At 36.9% G+C, this 20,609-nt stretch overlaps 1 protein-coding gene across 1 annotated transcript; it reads right to left on the bottom strand.

The window, feature by feature from the left end:
* Window positions 1-2,271: 2,271 nt before the first annotated feature.
* On the bottom strand, window positions 2,272-5,211 carry LOC117286322 (putative coiled-coil domain-containing protein 195). Its single transcript, XM_033764229.1, has 2 exons — window positions 4,955-5,211; window positions 2,272-2,482 (listed from the first exon to the last, which is right to left on the bottom strand). Exons 1-2 carry the CDS (start codon window positions 5,122-5,124, stop codon window positions 2,320-2,322), a joined length of 333 nt encoding a protein of 110 aa, XP_033620120.1. The 5' UTR covers window positions 5,125-5,211; the 3' UTR covers window positions 2,272-2,319.
* Between the last annotated feature and the right edge of the window lie 15,398 nt (window positions 5,212-20,609).

Here is a 20,609-nt window from a genome sequence, read left to right on the forward strand (position 1 = left end):
TTCTTCTCTTGCTTTCCTGATCTACTTTCTTGTTTTGGATCTCTATGTTCGGGAAATTCCATTTAAATCGGAGGTTGAAATCTGCCATTGTAGGGATTAGATCTGACCCCTACATGTATTGTGTTTGGTTTTCAGTGTTAAAAAACTGAATATCTTGCTAATATTTATGAATCAGGATATTTTTCATAAAAATCCAGATTTTTAACATCTCTTAAAGGCAGTTGACAGTCCTGTGTCTACTTTCCCACATCACATAATGAAGGTGAATAACCACAGCTTCCTTTAGATGTGATGTGCATGGGACTATTTGGTAACCTTCAACTCATTTCTGTCGCTTGGCTATCCCTGGTAGGCATTTGAGTTTGTGACCTACATGTAGACCTCTAGATACTTTGGATATTGAAGAATACAAGTGCAATATAATTGAATGATGACAGCATGACTGAGATGTAGTCAATGCTCGTTATAAGTCATTGTATCTAAAAATATGCACGACACACTCAGTGTCACCAATACAGCAAGCCAAGAGGACAGAGATGAAGTTTTGTTTCTCTAACAATTATATTGAATGATTCAATTTCAAAGCTTAAACTCTGATGGTGCCATGCTTTCTGTTGGGCATTGTTTGACTCATGATATTGTTAATTCAGTTTTGTTCACTGAACACAGAGGAGATGCCAACTTCATACCTACTCCTGGAGCTTGGCATCAGGGATAATTTGCCCTTATAATTTCAATAGTTATGATGCTATAACTTGGCTGTTTGTCATGTATTCCTTTCTAAAAAATAATGTTTTGTCAATGTTTCTTATTTTTAAATTCATTTAAAGTGAAATCCTGCATCTTATAAATATTCAGAGAGTATAATTGTACACAAACTAAACATGTTTAATTAGTGGCCTCATACGTTAATAGTTTAATTATCTACTCAAAGGTGTGTCTTTATTCCTCTATAAATGTGTTTTACATCTCATCTGTGTCTCTCCCCTCTGGTTGTAACCGTGCACTATTGTATATCTGTTACAGTGTTGAGAGTATTGTTAATCTCAAATGAATATAATAAATATAAGAAGTATATGATTCAATGTGTGTCTTTCACCTTAGGGTACTGGTTGCTTCATCTGTCTCCTTTCTACAAGTCTGCTGGGATAGTAAAATACCTCCACGGAAGTGGTGTGGAACATTCTACCCATCTACTTACTGTTTTTGCTTCAACTTGAGAGTTATGTACCATGTTATTTGATATTGGCAATGGTGGGTCACAAGCATATGTGTACAACAGAAATCACCTTGAGATGGTTGTTTATAAATGTGCATTTCTGGGTCAGGCATGGTGGTGCATGCCTATAACCCCACAACTACACAGGAATATGTTAGGAGAATGTCAAGATCAAGGCCAGCCTGGACAATTTAGCAAGACTTTTTCTCCAAAATAAAATAAAAAGGGCTGAGGTAGAGCACCAGTGGTAGAGCACCCTGGGTTGAATCCTCAGTACCACAGTAAGTAAGTAAATAAAAAGAGAAATTCCCGGCTTTCTCTCTGACTTCCTGCAATCTCCCTGGCCAGCCTTGTAGGTCAAGAAGGGGCTAAGGAACATTCTGGAAATTTTAACAGAGAATGTTGTTTCAAAATGGCATAAGTCTGTATTAGAAATACAGCTGCTGAAAGCAGGAAGGGGAGATAGGACGTTGACTAGACTCCCGGGAAGTTGGGTGCTCTGAGGATTCTCAACACTTTAGTAAGGATGGTGTGAGATGTTTTTTCTCTCTTGCCAGTCAGGTGTAATGTCTTCACCCTTAGCCAGCCTGTGGTGGTTCTGAGAGTCTAATATTAGCTAGTGTTCATGTTCCCATGCTCACGACACGGGTTGTTACAGACCAAGTGAGCTCATCGCAGGGAGCTATCAACACAGTGAACTACAAGGATCATGGCTTTTGTGCTGTTAACCAAAAGCAACTATTTTTTCTAAGTTTGGTATAGCTTCATCTGGAAACTGATGCTTCTGATGAGGTGCAGCACCTCCTGACAGCCTAATGCAGAGCCTGGGCACTTAGCACACACTCACAGTGAACTCCCCACATGTGACATAGACCAGGGTGGCTGCTACACAAGATTAGTATTCAACAAGAACAAAAACAAAAAAAATCACTTTCACTCCTTGGGTGAGCAGGTTGGTAAGCAGGCATTGAGTCTTCTGGGTATCTTACTAGGTAGCTCTCTAGGGATCTTTGCAGGGGAGGCCAAGGCACTGGCCCAGCTAGACCTGGTGCTCTCCTTTCTTGGGAATCAAGTGCTTAAATTTCAGCACTGCACATGTCCTATTCGGCAATGATACTTAGCTGGTTTGTGGTTTGATTTGGTGAGTATTTCAAAGAACTAGAATTTTTGGTCTGATTTGGTGAGTATTTCAAAGAACTCAAATTTTTGGGATACGAAGACATGTCCACAGGTAGCAGGAAACTGACCGTCTTTATCTTGTCTCTATAGAAAGCAAAACAAGAGGAAAAAAGTAAGACTTTTTAGTGGGCCTTAATATATACCATTTACCATTTTTTTCCTCAGTCACCACAGACTGACTACAATGTTCAAAATTCATTTTAGTGTGTCATAATCATTCTTTTTGTTTAGTTATTCAAGAATAATGTAAGAATATATATTAGAATTGGCCTTTTATTTAATTGCAGTGGGAGTTACTGATAAAAAATTGTAACTACTGAAGGAGGAGCTGTGTATCTGAGGATTGATTATGAACTTGGAAAATATCATACTATTTTAACTGAAGAGCTCTTTGTTTTTTAGACAGTCTTTCTGTGTAACTCAGGCTGGCCTTGAACTTGTGGAAATCTTCCTGCTTCAGCTGTCCAAGTGCTAGGTTATAGGCACGCACCACCACACCCAGCTTAGGCAGAGTTCTTGCAACAAATCTCAGCAGAAAAGAAGCAGAGATGTTAAAGCAGGGTTCTAAAACAGAACTATTGTGTTTTTATGACTTTAAATTCACTGAATATCCATCATGCCTGAAAAACAAGGGGGTACAAGGGATAGCGCAGTGGCCTAGCTTTATGTGATTGCAGCTTTCCATTTCGCTACCTTCTTCTTTTACCTCCAGTGTTATATCGTTATTTTGTCTAATAGGAGAAACTGCTCCTAAGAATAAGTCATGTGTTATGTGCATGTATCAACTCCCCATGAGGAATGTAATCGTGATATACTGATAAAGAAAAGTTCATCTCCTCCAATCTTGTCTCTCTTTGGGTAGATAAGGCTGTAACTACACAGAATGGCATTTGGTAGCCTCTCTCCCAGGAAGCCCATCTGCACATGCCCCAGGAAGAAGGCAGGCCAGTGCTTCCTTATGTTAGAATAACAAAATAAAAGTGACCCCTTGCAATTAGTGAGTGTTCATTTGACTACTGCACATATTCTTTACAATAGTTCTGAGGCAACTACTGTTGCCTCACAAAAGTACGCTGGTAAAAGACACACTAGTTGCTCTTCCTAAGGCTATCTTGTCAGTCAGTGGAGTTGGGATTTTTGCCATCTGAGCCCAGATGCTGCCTTTTTAATTACATTGACTTGGAAAAATGCAGAATATGTTTATTGCAGTGTGTCTGGTTTCTGCATTCAGCAAACTCTAGTTTCTGGAGTGCTTTGGTTCTGACAGATATTGACTTTGGCATTATTGTAAAAAATATACTGTCATGGTATAATGACTGAAAAGTTCACAAAGACATTAAGTATGATATCTGATATGATTCAAACTCCAGCTCCTACAAGTTGGTTCTCCATAGATCTTTATTAAATTATTTGAAAGTTTATGGAAGGTAAATAAATTTCCCAGAAAATGAAAGTAATAGTTCATTGACATGTCACTTTACTAGTTAACTCATAAGAATATAAGCAACGAAAGAAAAAAGGATTACAATAAAAACGTAAAGATTCTACTCAATTCTCTGTGTCTATGGGATTTTTATGCCAACCCACATGTGGGTTTTAAGCCAGTACTGACCTTACTCTTCTGATACAATCCTCCTATTGGCCCAGTCTTTTAAATTAAACTAACTTTTAAGTTAGAAATGGATTAATTTCTATGTAGTTTATTAGTTGGTAGCATGGAAGATGGAAAACATTCTGCTTTAGAGAAATACTTCATAAGCATTGACTAGATTCCTGAACTTGAGGTAGATAATCTTGTTCTTAATGAGGACTTGATTCTGTCCACTGCAGAGGTCAGGGCTGAATTTCCATCTAAAGACTTCAAGCCTATCTTTCTACTCCTTTCTCAAATCCCTCCCAGATTCAGCCAATTCATGTCCTCTGGAGACTGGTTAGCTTTCACTGTCTCTTAGCTATTTTAGGGGTTATCCCTAAAGGGTTCTATCCCTAAAGCCCTCTAAAGCCCATTAAATCATCTACCTTGCAGAAAAAGTCTCTCTTTTCACGGAATTACTGTGCTCAGCTTATAAAATGTCTTCACCTTAAGATGCACTTTGTGGTTCTGGTCAGTTTATCTGTGTTTCTCTTTTATAAGTGAAAGTCTTTTTTTTTTCTTTTTGGTACTGGGGATTGAATTTGGGACCTGCTCTCACTATGAGGAAGGCAGATAGCACCACTGAGCTAAATCCCCAGCCCTAGTGAGACTTTTGAACACAGTGGCTTACTATTGCTGAGTCTTCTATTATTCATGCCTGGCTCTGAGTATGATCATTAATGCTTGTTGAATAATGAAGACTTTTTGGCTTATTAGAGGCATGTGTTTGAGGGTGACATTTGATCTCAAATAAGTTTATTTCTTTTGATTTTCCAAGTGAATATAAATGAGATGGACATGATTTTGGCCTGATGTGCTATTCAGTTCTGTTTCCTCTACTAGATCAGACCTTGCTCATCTGGGTGACATCTCTCAGCACCCATGCCTAGAAGTTAGTTACCTGGATGTACAATGAACATTACCTGCATCCAAAGCCATCCTCAGGAGAAGCTCTTTGGCTGGAACCATTGCTGCTGAAAGAATCTTCTGCCAATATCTTTTCTTCATGGTCTTGTTTTTTAATTGAAGAACACACCAGTGATTTAACTGTTTCTCGAGCTTCTAGAACTCCATTATATGGATGTTTATTCATGGCCTTAGTTCCTGAGTGACCTCTAGTTTTCCAGGGATCACTTCTGGCAAATGAGTGAGCTGGTGAAGAAACGGAGTAGCGTCTAACAATCATGATGTTGCCTACACAGGAGCATAAAATTTATGTTCAAAACTTTTATATTTAATGACATCCACAAAGGGACAATCTTATTGAACATTGTTTCGTCTAACTCAACAAAATTATTTCTGACCAATTTGCTGCATAAAGAGTATCTGTTCATTGATTTCTTCTACAAGTTCTGAGTGCCACCCATGTGCCAGGCATCTTTTCAAAAGACAAGAATGTGGGAGGGAACAACATAAAATTCTTAATTGCACAGATCTTACCATCTTATGTGGAAGACATAATGAACAAAGAATATTGGACACAATTCAGATAGTAATAGATTCTAAGAAGACAGACAAGCTGCTAAGAGTGGAGGATACAGAGGAAGGAAGGCTTTGGAAATTGTTTAAGTTGTTGTGGTCAGGGAAAATTCTGAGAGGGCATCATTACTTCACAATAACCTATTGTATACTTCATGGATAAATAGAAGGAAGGAGCTTTCAGGTTCCAAACACAAAGTAATGATAAGGAGATAGAAAAAATTAACTACCCTGACTTCATCAGTACATTTAAATACATGTACTAAAATATCACATGTACCCCATAAACATGTATGAACACTATGTCTTAATCAAAAGTCTAGACAAAATATTTAAGGAGATGGAAATGCTACCTTGATTTGATCATTACACATGGAATAAATGTGTCACATTTTGATACTATAGGCCATAGATATGTACAATTAAAATAATAAATAGGTAAGAAGCAAGGCCTTAAAATTGGAACAACAAGGAACAGATAGAGTCAGTGATGTCCACCTCACTCCCCACTCAGGAACAATGAGCTTGTCCACTGTCCTGATCACCTGAATGGCCACTTTCATTCAACTGGCTGCTTCTAATTCACCTGTTATTCTATGTCTTGGTTTGGTTGGAACAGAAACCTGTTGAATGAGAAGTGAGAACAAAGAGACCTGTGGACCGAAGGGCAGATGCCTGTGGGCAATTGTGGTGGTCCTGGGCCAGATGGAGAGATTCCTGGCTTTAGTTCCCGAGGGCTCTCAGTGTGATTTCTGACCCTAAGAATGTTCTAATGGACTCTTTCGTTGAGATCCAACCAAATTGTCCCTGTTCTTTGTTACTAAAGAACCTTGATTAAAACAACTTTATTTCATGGGGTCTTGGTTTGTCTCTTCCCAGCTCTCACAGTGCCCTAACCCTGCGATCTCATCATCTCATTAGACCTCTACATAGATATCTAGTTATTACCAGTGTGGTCAACAGCGTTGACCTCATGGGTTGCTTCTCATTTTCTGGAGTATTTTTCTTTCCTTTTTTTTTCATCACAGCTTTGCTATTAACTAGCATGCAGCGTAAAACATCATGCATTGTGTATCAGAGTCTCAGAACCACTGGTGTTTCTTATTTAATTATATCACCCTTCTGAAGAAGGCAGACAAAAATCATATGGCCAACCACTGAGAAAATTTGGAGGATATCTTGGCTTTTTATAGCTTGGAAAAGCAGAAGACCAAATTTTACATAAGAGTCTTGAGAGTTTAAAAACCTCTCTAAAGTGACTGACTGCAAATACTGCTCATATATTGTCTTTAAATACTTCCTTGGCCATGATATTTGACTTCTGTAATTATGTAAAGAAAACTATCAACAAACACAAAAGTTTCTGTTTGAATCAATTATACAACAGTCTCTTCCATACAGAATCCTAGGAAAGATAACCTAGGAAATGATGCTGATGGACCTTTTCTTTTTCTTTTTTCTTTCTTTTCTTTTTGGTACCTGGGATTGAACTCAGGACCTTGTGCTTGTAAGGCAGCCACTGAGCTAAATCTCCGGCCCAAAATGATGCTGATGGTGGCAAAGTTTATTTTGATTTGGGATTCACACTTACAGTGCAGCTAATTAGCAAGTGCTTTGTTCCTCTCCCTGGGTCACCAGTAGTCTGAATCATTTAGTTTCTTATCAACACAAGGAAAGGAAGAGATACTTTGTAGAGCATCACAAGGTTGTGAACACTATTGCAAAGACAACTGCAAGTGAGGTTTATTTGCCAGTAGAGGATATGAGAAGACTGAAAGAAGGAGAGGCCCTGAAATGCTGTGGAGCACCCCGAAGAGAGCGTCTTCTTTTATCTTCCCTTCTTTTATCTTCTCTAAGAGACCCGAGGTGCAGTCACATGGGCTAGGAGGAGTGAGGGAAAATCCCATAAAGTGCTGCTGGGTTTTACTCACATACACACTCATGTTTCCACGGGCATTTATCCACCAAGGGTCCATTCTGAGCAGGCCTGTTGTATTTTCATTTTATATAAAATTATATAGCAGTTATGGTTCTGAGCTGTGGCTTTGCTCTGTGTTCTAAGATAACTATAGGGGGAGCAGGCTTCTCTCTTTCTCTCTCTCTACACACACACACACACACACACACACACACACACACACACACACTTTTTTTTTTTTTTTTAATAAAAACAAAAAAAAAAAGAAAAACATTAAAAAAAAAAAAAGGAGACAAAGAAATTGGGATTTAAAAAATTGCCCTTAAAAAAACCCTGCAGCTTCAAGACACCAAAGTTACTTAAGCTTCTTTTCCTTTCAGGAAACTCACTCAAAAAAATTCCTAAAGGTTTTAAAGACACAATAGACCTGTAAATTGGGCGTGTCTTTTTCACCTATAAATTGTCACACACACACTTCTTTTTTTTTTTTTTAACTAAACATCAAAGAACAAGCGGAAAAACTTTTAGTTCTAAGCAATTTACTTCCAAACCCTTTTTAAATTGTTTCCTTTCTTAAGGAAAGGGACATCATTTCACATCATTATTTCTCAAAGGATAGATTTACATTTTCAGAAGGATTGACAAACTGACTAATTTCTCTGCGTTTTATATTCTGAATATAAAATAAGGGCATTTCTATTGGATGATCTCCAAAATTCCTTCCTAGGAGAGTAGTATGATCTTATTGCAAGTGTAAATTTCCATTGGTGTTGCAATATATTGTTAAACTATTAATAAAAATTTATACTCAAGTCAGGTAATAATATTTTGTACATATTCAATGATATTGAGTCTTATTTGCAGTATTTCCTCTAATCTTCTCCATAGCCCTATAGGATACTTTCTAGCACTCTATTTTTTTTGAGCCTTAAAAATAAGTTTTTCCTCGATAGTTTTTATTTTTTAAAAGTTAATACACGTCTACCTACTGAACAGGTGAGGAGAGTGATCCTAGAAGGATGTTACACTCATAGAATCAAAGAATTTTAACTTTGGAAAAGTCCTTGGAAGACATCTAGTTTAATCCGTTCAGTTTTATGTGAAAATGCCCTGGTCAGCAATTTGATGTAACTCAGGGAGCTTCAGGCCAGTTACCTTCAGTTAGCATTATAGAAAATAGATTTGGGAAGTGTTGTTTACCTTTGAAGGAAATCAGTGGCTTTCAGTGGTGGATGGATGATCAATATTATTTTGTCTTTCAGCTAACATTTGGCAATGTCTGGAGACATTTTTGATCATTGTAACTGGAAGGATAAAGGTGTGGCAGCAACGAGTGGTTTGAGGCTACAGAAATTGCTAAAACACCTACAATATTCAGTACTGACCTCTGCAGTAATTATTTAATCTAAAATGTCAGTAATGCAGAGATTGAGAAACCCTCAATAGGGACATATAGCAAAAGTCCATAGTTTAGTTTGTTCCCTTTTTTCCCCATCTCAGGAGTTCCAGTTTCCTTTAGGAGAAGTTCTAGTTTCCAGTGGACAGAATTAATCAGATCTAGAGTTGTACTTGAAATGGACAGACCCTGACTGAAATGTTTTTAGCTACGCAATGTAGGGTTCTAGAAAGAGAGAAACATATCTAACAGAAAGAACCAACAACGGGCAAATATGACATGTCCCACTGTCAAGCTGTTCGAACCTCTCAGTGGCATTGCTGGAAGCCTTTGATAGATGATATTAAGAGCTTTGAGTAGTTAATTATGTATATCAATTTTGTTTGAATATGTTGTTGTAGGCAAGCTTAACTGTTGAGCAGATTTTTTTTTTGCTCTGCTGATTTCAGAGTTTATATATACTCTCTTCAGAGATTTGATCTTTAGAATATATCACACATTGACTTTGAATCTTGAAGTCCTCAGTCTGTATGGCAGGTTGAATTATGTGTAATATACACTCACACGGGACAGTAAAACTCTTTGTAACATGGATAAAAAACGACATCATTGGCAGCCATGTTTGTCTGACTCTGATATCCATATACTTACTTACCTATCTTGCAATGCTGTTCCAGCTTGGCAAATGAGCATCTGACAGATACACACTCAGTATTCTATTAAGGAGAATTTAAATGGTTGAAGTTGAAGAAGAAAACACATTGTTCTTAATGTGACTTATTTCTGCAACCTTTTGTTCTTATCTTTCCTGGCACATCTGAAAGTAGTTTTAATGTCGCTAAAATGTAACTTGAAGATGTTAAAGAAGCAATTGTTTAGGAATTCAAAACTAATTACCAGTAAGAAAAAGAGGAAGCCCACCCTGTTAATACCAGCCTGCGCACTTATGTGACAGGTGAAACACTCCATGAGGTAAGAAACACAGTATCACAAAGATGGGCACAGTGTGCAGGGGCTATAGATGTTTGGTACCTTGGCGTTTCCTCACAGCTGTTGTTGTGTCAGTGGAAACAGCGGCATGAGGGCTCAGTAGAGACTGTTCACGTGCTTCTCCTTCCTTTTCATCTCCCAGTTCTCCTCCAGAGCCTGAAGTCTTCTGGCAACTTGGAGTCGGTTTAATGCAGAAAGCTTGATTCTCTTTCACTCGTTTGTTGATCTCTGCCTGCATTTCCGGGATGATTCGTAGGAACTGGAGGTCTGCTTCCATTGCTTCTTCTGACGCTGATCTGGTTAGTTCCTGTCAGACAGACCAGGTTTTGCTCATGGGCAGTCTGCTCCCTGGGGCTAGGTTGATCCTACTCATAAAGGCTCCGGAACAATGGATGTCACTCTTCTCTGCGCCATCTTTCAGCACCTGGAAGATGAGGCTGTCCAGGGAGGTAAAGGATCTCCATGACTTATTCATCCTGGGTTGTTTTTCAGAACAGTGTTTTCCTTTCTATTTTGTATTTCATATCAATTCGCAGTTCTAGAGTATTGCTTTGTTTCTATGGAGAAGAGAATACTCCAAATATTTCCTGTGAGGAACAGAGTTTCTTGTATCCATCATGAACTCACCATCACAATCGTCATGCAGTCTTTTCTCTGCTGTCATTCTGCCATCAAAGGCTTCAAAGGATCACCAGGGGGCACAAGTGCATAAAAATGGGCATAACAATTATACCTTGTCTTCCCTGTGAACTCTGCCGTTGGTCCGTACTTTAAAAAAAAATAATTTTGACACTTTTTAAATTAAGGATGGGTGACATTAATTACAAGGGTTCATACAACAGCAGGAGTGTCTCCTAATTATGACATTGGTAGCTGCACACAAATCCCTCAAGATAAACCCAGAAGGATCGTATGTAACCAGTTCTCAGCAGGTTATTTGGTTTTAGGGTGTTTGCCTGGGCAGTGGTTGCCAAGGGATATTTTGGGAATGTAAGAAGATACAGGCAGAACATTAATCTTGAATGAGAAAGATATACAATTACAGCTTTTATTACCTATTTCCTGAAGGGATTCTTTGTTGGGAATAAAAATTACAAATCTTAAATAGCACACACTCTGATAGCAGTATCTCTTTGGAAATTCAATTAATGTTTAAACACAAATTATCTGTGATAGGGTGAAAGTGGTTAGAAAACTTTCCAGGGAGATCATTTTTCCTGCACATTTCTTTGCTTCTATTTTCTATGTGTGTTGATATTTTTTTCTTTCCTTATAGACATTTATTGTTTAATTCAAGCCTGCAGCTAGAAGAAATGATTTTCTTTTTGAAGGACATAAATTTATTTTAATGTTCAAATTTTAGGATAGAATTGCTAAAAATTCAGTCTATAAAATAATGAGACTATTTTGACATACTATTTTTATTGACATTTAAATGAATTTCAGTAACATTTATGTGCGAGGCACTCTTAGAGGTTATAAAAGTGGAAATATGGAATATGGAGTAAGGTGAGATGTAATGGTCACCCAGTCTAAGCACCTATTGGATATTCAAATCTATTCACTCTCTTTGTAGTGGATTATTGACGATATAGTTAAGCACTTCTATTGTAGGAGAATCTCCTTCCTACCAAAGTGTTCTACTTGATTTTTAATTAAAATTATTTGCATTGACCAAAAATTGGTCTCCATATAATTTGTTTTTAGATTTTCTTTTTGGAGATGTTAGGCAGCAGGTCTAAGTCTTATTTAAGTGAAATTCTTGTTCTATCCTTTTCTATTGTCCATGCTTAAGAACAAGCATCTCCAATTCTTCAGCTGTTTTTCATCTAATGGTAGATCCAAGGACCTTGAATTCGTTACAGACACTCTTTGAACCTGTCTTCCTTCACTGATCAACCTCTTGAACTAGGATGTGTAGGTCTGAAGAAATTGTCCATAAGGCATCTCAGTGGCATAGCATAAGCTGCTACAGTGTCTGCAGAGTATTGTAGAAAACATTTCACACTAGTGGGAAATAAAAATCTTTTTTGCAATTATATTCAATATTGAAATTATATTTTATTCTTGTGATTGTATTCAGTAATAAGCAGTATAGCTTGTATAATTCCTGGAAATAATAGTTATTATTTGTAGATAATTTGATCATAATCTAGAAAGCCCAAGAAAATGAATCTAAAATTTTATTTGTGAGTTATTGCTGTGTTATGAAATACTCAAAAATCAACTGTTTCCCAAAATATCAATTATATATGAAGAAAAATACCTGAAAGGTATCCCAGTGATGATAGGCCTTCATATACAACATGGTGAAAATTATGTTTAAAAAACACATAGTTTGTAATGAAGAAAACTAATATTTTATTGAGATATAAAACAAAAGAAAATGGAAATTTGTATTTGTGGTAAAAGGATTGTATACTTTAAAGAATTTACAGGGCTAATGAGAGCCCAATCAAAACATCAGTAGGACTTAAAATTGAAATAATTCTAAAATCATCTAGAGATAATTGTTTTGTAGTTGTGTAGTGTTTGAAAGGCAAGAGTAATTACTAGGGTCTTGCTTAATTATGTTCTTTAATGTATGAAGTTATTATGATGAAAAGAGTAAATACTAGTGAATTTGTAGGCAAGACAGTTACAGACAATTCCTAGAAACAATACAAGTAGCAAAAAAAAAAAGGAAAAAAGTTTAATATCATTATTAATTTTGAAAGTAAAAATGAAATTCTTTTTTTGGAGGGGTCTAAGAAGTTAGTAAAGATTTTGAAGAATGAAAAAAATTAATATAATGACTTAATAATTGAAAGCCTCTTTGATAAGAAATTAATAACAAGTTCCCGGGATGTTTAAGACTTCTGAATTGTAAACCTTTAAATTATATGTTCAAGGTTCTATCTAGGAAAGTAAGTGGATTTAAACATTTTTATAAATGGAGGAAACACACATTGAAAATAATGTGTTCAAAAAAGGAAGTTGAATAATAAAAATAGCTATAAAACAAAATAATGTCCTGAAAAAGAATAATATATCCAATTGTGTATAATGTAAAATTTAAACTATATGTAAGTATTGAAAAGAACCTGAAATGAAAATAATTCTTATTTCTGTTTACTAAAATTTTGGATGTTTTTATTTACACATATATACAATTTGAATTTTAAAAACCACAGTTGTATAAAAGGCGTCTATAATGAAAATATTAAGGAATTAAAATAAAGTAGGTCCTTATTAAATGAACCATTGCATTTTCTTTTGAATATTAGTTGAGTTTTGCTGAAATCTAATGATTAAGTCTAATGATTTGTGAGAACTGGAATTATCTTATTTCCTTACCAAAGTAGTTTTAGTCTCTCACAATTGTCATAATAATTTAAAATTTTATGTACCAGAGAAAGCTGGTTATGATTAGTAAATCTTGGCATAAATGCTAGGGCAGAAGGTTCTATAATAGTTTGTGATGTATTTTTAAACATGTTGATGCCTATGGTCCATGGCTGGTGCTATTAGATGTTCATAGAGATAATTTCCCGCACCAGGTAGTAAATATTGTACCGCCTGTCTTCAACCTGAGTCAGCACAGTAGGATTGGAGGAGGTCATGGTTCTTTCCATATCTGAGTGTCGAGTTTTAAACAAGGAGATTTGCCATATTTGGAGGTCTACTTTTCAGGCAACGGAGAGGTAAAGCAAATAAATGACGATACAGTATTTCCTTTTTCTGGACATAAAATCATGCCTTGCTGAAATATGAAGGGTAGGGTTGACTTGTAGCTTCCTTACTGTCAAAATCTTCCAGTTTAGTTAGTGACATGGAGTGAAGAAAAGAGAACATAGGGTTTTTGACTGGACCATCACCCCTCATCATATTTCCTTCCATGCAGAAAAAACCAATTGCCTTACCCTCTAAGACACAACAGGAAAATGTCACTTACATAAAGCCTTATGTCTTGCTTTTCAGGTGGACATATCCTGATGTTATGAATTATTTAAACAGCCACCGAGAAATTCTACTTTTGTAGCATTACTGAGACTTCCTTTTGACCTTGAACTTAATATGCAGTTTTTCTCAGCGATTTCCCTTGGGACCAGAAGCATCTGGTTCTGAGATAAGCCCCAACTGAGGACCGAGCTTGACAGTCTGCCATCTTGTGATTGCTTTGACATTTGAGTACCACACAGTGGCAGAGCAGTCATGTGAAAAGGAAGGAGAAGACAAGAAGTTTCTGACAGGTGTAACATCAGTGAAATGCTGATAAATCTGTGAGAAGAATGGTTAAGGTTACCCTGGATCAATTCACATGAAAGAGATTAGTTGCTTCCTTGTGCAGCTAGATGTGAGATGATCTTGGCTTGGATAGATTTCTGTGCATGCAGAGACCTCCTTGGGGACAGGTATGGGAAGGAATATTCACCATTTGATACGCTGCCCTGGCCTGTGGTGAGTTTCTAATGAGAATAAGCATTTCAGAGGCTCCTTGAGACAGTCATGTATACCAAAACAATTGATGGAAAGATAGAGAGATCTCAGATCTTAACTTGTGTTACTAACTCATTAGTTAACATTATTGGTAAAGTACAGACATTGCCAAAACTGTAAACCAAGTGTCTTAGGCAGAGGTAGGCAAGTAAAATAAGTGAAGGGAGATGCTGAGTTGTGTAGCTACTCAGCTCCAGCCATTTGTTACCCTGCAGGAAAGCTCTTCTAGTGTTTCCAATTCTGCATACTTCCCCAAGAGCTGGGAGTCCATATTTCATCTGAAATTGCCACAGTTTTAGAAGTGTGCAACTATTCAACCATTTATGAGATGTGATCAAAATATCTCATGAATGGTTAAATTTACAGAATGGATTACAGTAAGAGACACATTTCCATGAATCCCCCCAAAGTATTCCTGTCGCTTTGAAAACACTTATTCCATAATTCTTGCTGCTTTCTAGAGCAGTTCTGTAAGTCCTCTTTAGTGTCTTTATGAGGTGTGATTAAAAAATAGTGAATATCGCTGTCTTGTGCCATCTAATAAAAAGTAGGCTAATGAAAATATTAGTGTATCCTCATCCATCTTACTCAGTGGGCCTAAGTCCTGTGAGGCTTCCAAGCCTCTCCTAAAGTCAATCTTTTTCTTTTATCAGTCAACATTTTGAATTTTTAAAATAAAGCTGGTTAATATCAAAATTGCTATGTGTGGACACTTAATGTCCCGTGTTCTGCATCCAGTTTTTGTGACGATTCTTTAGCTCTTTTATAAAACAAAATTTTTACATTTGAAAGTCTTTAACTGACATGTGATAATTATAACATGTCGGTATGTGCACACAATGTGTGCAGGTTAGGATAACTGGCATATCTATAATTTCAGATGCTTATCATTTCTTATTGAGAAAGGTCAAAGTTCTTTCCACTAGCTGGCCTGAAATACACAATTAATGGCCATAAACCACAATTATCATACTGTCTACGGAACAGTCGGTCATTCCTACTGTCCAACTAAACTTTCTGTTTCTTTCCTGCCTTCCTCTCCTCTTTGCAGCCTCTGCTAATCACTAGTCTACTCCATGCTTTCATGAATATAACTTTAAGAAATTTTACTTTTTTGATATTTATTTACCATACCCATAATTATTGTATCATTTCAGTGCGTTAAAGAGACTTTTAGGCAGTGAGGACTACCAACAGTCTTAAGAGTAATAATACTATTTTACATTTGGGCTGCAAAGCACACATTTCACATTCATTGCTCTTCTTTGTCCTCAGAGCACCTCATTCTGTTGGGTGCTATTTTCTGCCATGCTGGACAGTAAATATCCATTTTAAACAAATCGCTCTGGGTTGAAATTCTTTCTCTGCCATTTCGTAGATATAGATCTTGTAGGGGCTGAATGTTTTCAGGATGTTTATGTTGAAACTCTAACCTTCAGTTTGGTTGTGTTTGGAGATGGGTCTCTAAGGAAGTCATTAAATTTAAAGGTGGTCACAGGGTAGAGCCCTGATCTGATATTGTTAGTGTCCCCATTTGAAGTGACAGCAGAGAGCTGTGCGCAGGTGTAAGAACGGCTATGTGAGGACTCAGCAGTAAGATGTATAAAGAAGAACATTCTAAGGGAGATGGTTTATTAATCAGCTTTCTTGTTGCTGGGGCGAAATACCTGATATATATCTTAAAGGATGTGAGGTTCATCCTTTTGGCTCAGTTTTCCATGTTTCAGTCCATGATTGGCTGGCACCAAAGCAGAAACATCATGGCTTAATGTCAGAGTGGAGGAATGCTGCTCAAATCAGGAGCAGAGAGCAAAGGAAGAGCCAACGAGGAAGGGGCCGGGGATCAGGTGTAGTTCCCAATGTCACATCTCCTCTTGATCCACCCGGACGTTCTCAGGCATCTCAGGCCAGTCAAGCTGAACATCAAGATGAACTGTCACAGTGGTCAGGGGCAGCCTCTCTAGTCTATAAAGGCTGAGAAGGTGATATCCCCTGTACACGGCTCAGCTATCTTATAAAAGTCCTTGCAGACCACAGAGAAATTTGGATTATAGATTTTTAAGATTTTAGAAGCTTCTGTGGGTAGTGGAGTGGAGACTAGATCAGAACAGATCATAAGTAACTGCTAATAAATATAGAGAGATGGGATCAGTAAGGCTATGTTTATAATCCATTACTATATATTACATTAAGGAATTTATCCTAGTGATGACATTTTAGAAAAACAGTCTTCAATCCCAAACTTGACAGTAGTGGTCTTATTACTCCTCAAGATCTCGCTTTATGGATGACTTAATGGCTTGTGATAGAAAAATATTTTATTTTTAAGAACTAGGATTGAACAACGTCTGTTTATTTTAATCATCCTTAGATGCATTGGAGGATGAATCATGTGACTGAACTTCTGAGGCGATGAGAAATTCTGATTCCAAAAGTAGAGAGGAGAAGAACAATTACCACTTGTTCTTTCCTTAGAGACCATTCAAAACGAGTTGTGCTATTTTGACTACTGCCATAGTGTTAGAACAAAGAAAATTCTTTGTTTCTTAAGTTACTGGACTGTTTGGTAAAGGAAGAAATGAATAGTAGGTTTCTCTGAATATATTTAAACAATAAATAGAAGAGTCTCTGCCAACAGAAGCAGAACTAAGAATTCTTGCTTTCTGAGTTCTTCAAAGAGGTGCCTGGTGTCCTTACAAATAAGTCCTGTGTCTGCTTCTTCTCAAAGCATGAATCATGTGAAGGATGGGACTGTTTCACTCTTCAGGGATTAAGTTCCTGCTAAATCATTGGCATGTGGTCATGTGGTCACATAGTCATGGAGAGTCGGAGGTTCTCCTGTTCTTTTCCACTCCTCAACTCCACTGCCATGAGAGTGGACAAAGAGAGAATTTCTCCCTATAGGAATAATTCCTACTGGTCTGAAAGAAACCAGTTCACGACAGTGGTTTCATAGGGCTATGGAATCATCTGAGCTTGGGTGTGACACACACACACACAAACACACACACACAGTGATGGAGGGGGACTGAGTTATCTTTGTGAGATGGCCACAATTACAACTCTGTGAAATTGCTCAATGTCTTGGTCACTCCTTGTCTACTTTTTAAGGGTGAGTCCTATTAATTTTGGTTCAATAGATTTTGTGTGAAGCTTATTAATGTGTATGGAAAAATATAAGGTGAAGTTAGTAGATAAAATAAGTTGGCTTGGACTGCTTTTGTGATTCTGCCTAAAGTATATTTGTGGGGAGGAGGGTGTGAAGGGAGGGTAGGGACAAGGGGAAAAAATGAGAACCAAGACCTGTCATGTAAAGGTACAAGATCCCAATAACGAATGTAACTGTACTGTATACCTAAAATGTAACAATAAACTCAATAAAATAAAAAGAGTAAAGTGTTAAATATTTAATGGAAAAATATACTTTTTTCCTCATTGAGTTTATTCACTCCTCCTCCCCTCCCCATTTACAAACACTTTATTTCCATACTTTCAGTTTCTCCTACTTTTTTCTTTTCCCTTATTACCTTTCCCCTACCCTTCCCACTTTCCCTACACCTTTAGTCCTTTTCTTCCTATTTCACATTGTCAATTATCTCATTAGGATCTTATGTACTATTATAGTTTTTCACAGCAGAGAAACTATTCAGTGTTTACCCCTGTGTGACTTACTTATTTCACTTAGGAGTATATCCTCAATATGTATCCATTTTCCTATGAATAAATCTAATTTCTCATACTTTATAGCTGAGCAGTATTCCATTTTATAGAAAAACCACATCTTTTTTATTCAGTTTCAAACTGATGGGCAAATGGGCTGTTTCCAAGTTTTAGCTATTACAAATGTGCCGCTATAAACATAGGTGCACAAATATCACTGTGATATGATTCTTTTAATTCTTTTGGAAAGATACCCAGCAGAGCTATGGCTGGGTCAAATGGAACCTCTAGTCCCAGTTCTTTGAGGTATCTCCATATTGATATCCATAGTGGTTGCACCAGTCTGCACTCCCACCAACAAAGGAGAAGGGTTTCTTTCTCCCCACAACCCCACCAACACTTGTTATTGTTTGATTTCTTGATAGGAGCCATTCTTTGTGGGGTGAGGAGGAATCTCAGTGTTGTTTTCATCTGCATCTCTCAAATGACCAATGATGTGGAACATTTTTTTCATATATTTACTTGCTGCTTTTACTTCTTTGTCTGAGAAATGTCTGTTCATTTCAGATGCCCATTTTTGAATTGGGTCTTTATATTTGGGGGGGCTGATTGTTTTGAGTTCTTTATATATTCTAGATAATAGTCCTTTGTCTGAGGAGCAGCTGGTAAAATTTTTTCCCACATTGTAGGCTGTCTTTTAGTTCTGTCGATGGTTTCTTTTGCAGTGCAGAAGCTTTTTAATAAGATGAGATCCCAGTTGTTATTCTTTCTGCTAGTTCTCATGCTACTGAGGATTTGTTCATAATGTCTTTTCCTATGCCAGTGTCTTCAAGAGTTCTGCCTAACTTATCTTCCAGCAAGTTTAGTGTTTCTGTTTTAATATTTAGAATTTCAATCCTTTTGGATTTTAATTTAGTGCACGGTGAAAGATAAGGGTCTAATTTTAATCTTTGGCAGTTGAGATCCAGTTTTTCCAGCACTATTTATTAAAGAGGCTATCTTTCCTCCACTGAGGATGGTGAGGTAGCTGAGTACATCTGGGGTTGTTTTTCTGTCTTCCAATCTGTTCCACTGTTCCTCAGGTCTGTTTCTTTGCCAGTACCATGCTGTTTTTAGCACAGTGGCTTTGTAGTATAATTTCAAATTGGGAATTGTTATACCTGCTACCATGTCTCTGTTACCTAGGCTGGCTTTTTCTATTCTAGGTCTCTTATGGTTCCAAAGGAATTTTTGTATTCTTTTTTCTAGTTCTGTGAAATATAGTGTTGGAATTTCAATTGGTAGTGCATTGAATGTATATAGCAGTTTTGGTAGTATGGCCATTTTCACTATGTTGATTCTTCCTACCCAGGAGCAGCGGAGATCTTTCTGTTTTCTGATATCCTCTTCGATCTCTTTTTTCAGAGTGCTCTGGTTTTCAGTGTAGAGATCTTTTGCTTCTTTTGTTAGATTGATTCCTAGATACTTCATTTTTTTGGATGCTATTGTGAAAGGAATTGTTTCCCTAATTTCTCTCTCAGTGAGTCTGTTATTTGTATACAAGAAGGCTATTGTTTTTTGGGTGTTGACCTTGTATCCAGCTACTCTGCTAAAAGTGTCAATTAAGTCTAGAAGCCTTTTGGTGGAGTTTTTTGGGTCTTCAATGTAGAGTATCACATCATTAGCAAATAGTGACAGTTTAACTTCTTCCTTTCCTATCTTTATTGCTTTAATTTCTTTCTCTTGTCTAATTGCTATGGCTAATGTTTCTAGAACTATATCGAAGAGGAGTGGTGATTGTGGACATCTTTGTCTTGTTTTTGATTTTAACATGAAGGTTTTCAGTTGTTGGCCATTTAATATGATGTTGGCTGTTGGTTTTTCATAGATAGCCTTTATTAAATTGAGGTATAGACCATCTATTCCGATATTTTGCAGGGTTTTTTTTTTTAATCATGAATGGGTGTTGAATTTTGTCAAAAGCTTTTTCTGCATCTATTGAGAGGATCATATGGTTTTTGTCCTTGGCTTTGTTAATACAGTGTATTTTATTTATTGACTTACATATGTTGAACCATCCTTGCATCCCTGGAATAAATCCGACTTGGTCAGGATGTATGATCTTCTTGATGATCCTCTGTATTCCATTTGCTAGTATCTTATTAAGGATTTTTGGGTCTATATTCATTAAGGAGATTAGCCTGTAGTTCTCTTTTTTAGTTGCATCTTTCCCTGCTTTGGGGATACGTGCTTCCAGGAGTGAATTTGGAAGTATTGTTTCCCTTTCAATTTCATTGAAAAGTCTGAAGAGTAATGGCAGTAGTTCTTCTCTAAATGTCTTGTAAAATTCAGCAGTGAATCCATCAGGACCTGGGCTTTTTTTTGTTCCTAAATTTTTAATTACATTTTCAATTTCACTGATTGTAATTGAGGTGTTTAAAACGTTTTTATCTTCTTTGTTCAACTTTGGTAATTCATAAGCATCTAGAAATCTGTCCATTTCTCCTGTGTTTTCCATTTTATTAGAGTGCAGGTTCTCAAAGTAGGTATTAATGATCCTCTGGATTTCTCTTGGGTCTGTTTTGACTTTACCTTTTTCATTCCTGATTCCATGGATCTGAGCCTTTTCTTTCCTTTTTTTGATAAGGTTAGCTAAGGGTTTATCAATTTTATTTAT

The sequence above is a fragment of the Fukomys damarensis genome, unplaced genomic scaffold (genome assembly GCF_012274545.1).
Source record: "Fukomys damarensis isolate Sample0158 unplaced genomic scaffold, DMR_v1.0_HiC HiC_scaffold_16, whole genome shotgun sequence".
Lineage (NCBI taxonomy): Eukaryota > Metazoa > Chordata > Mammalia > Rodentia > Bathyergidae > Fukomys > Fukomys damarensis.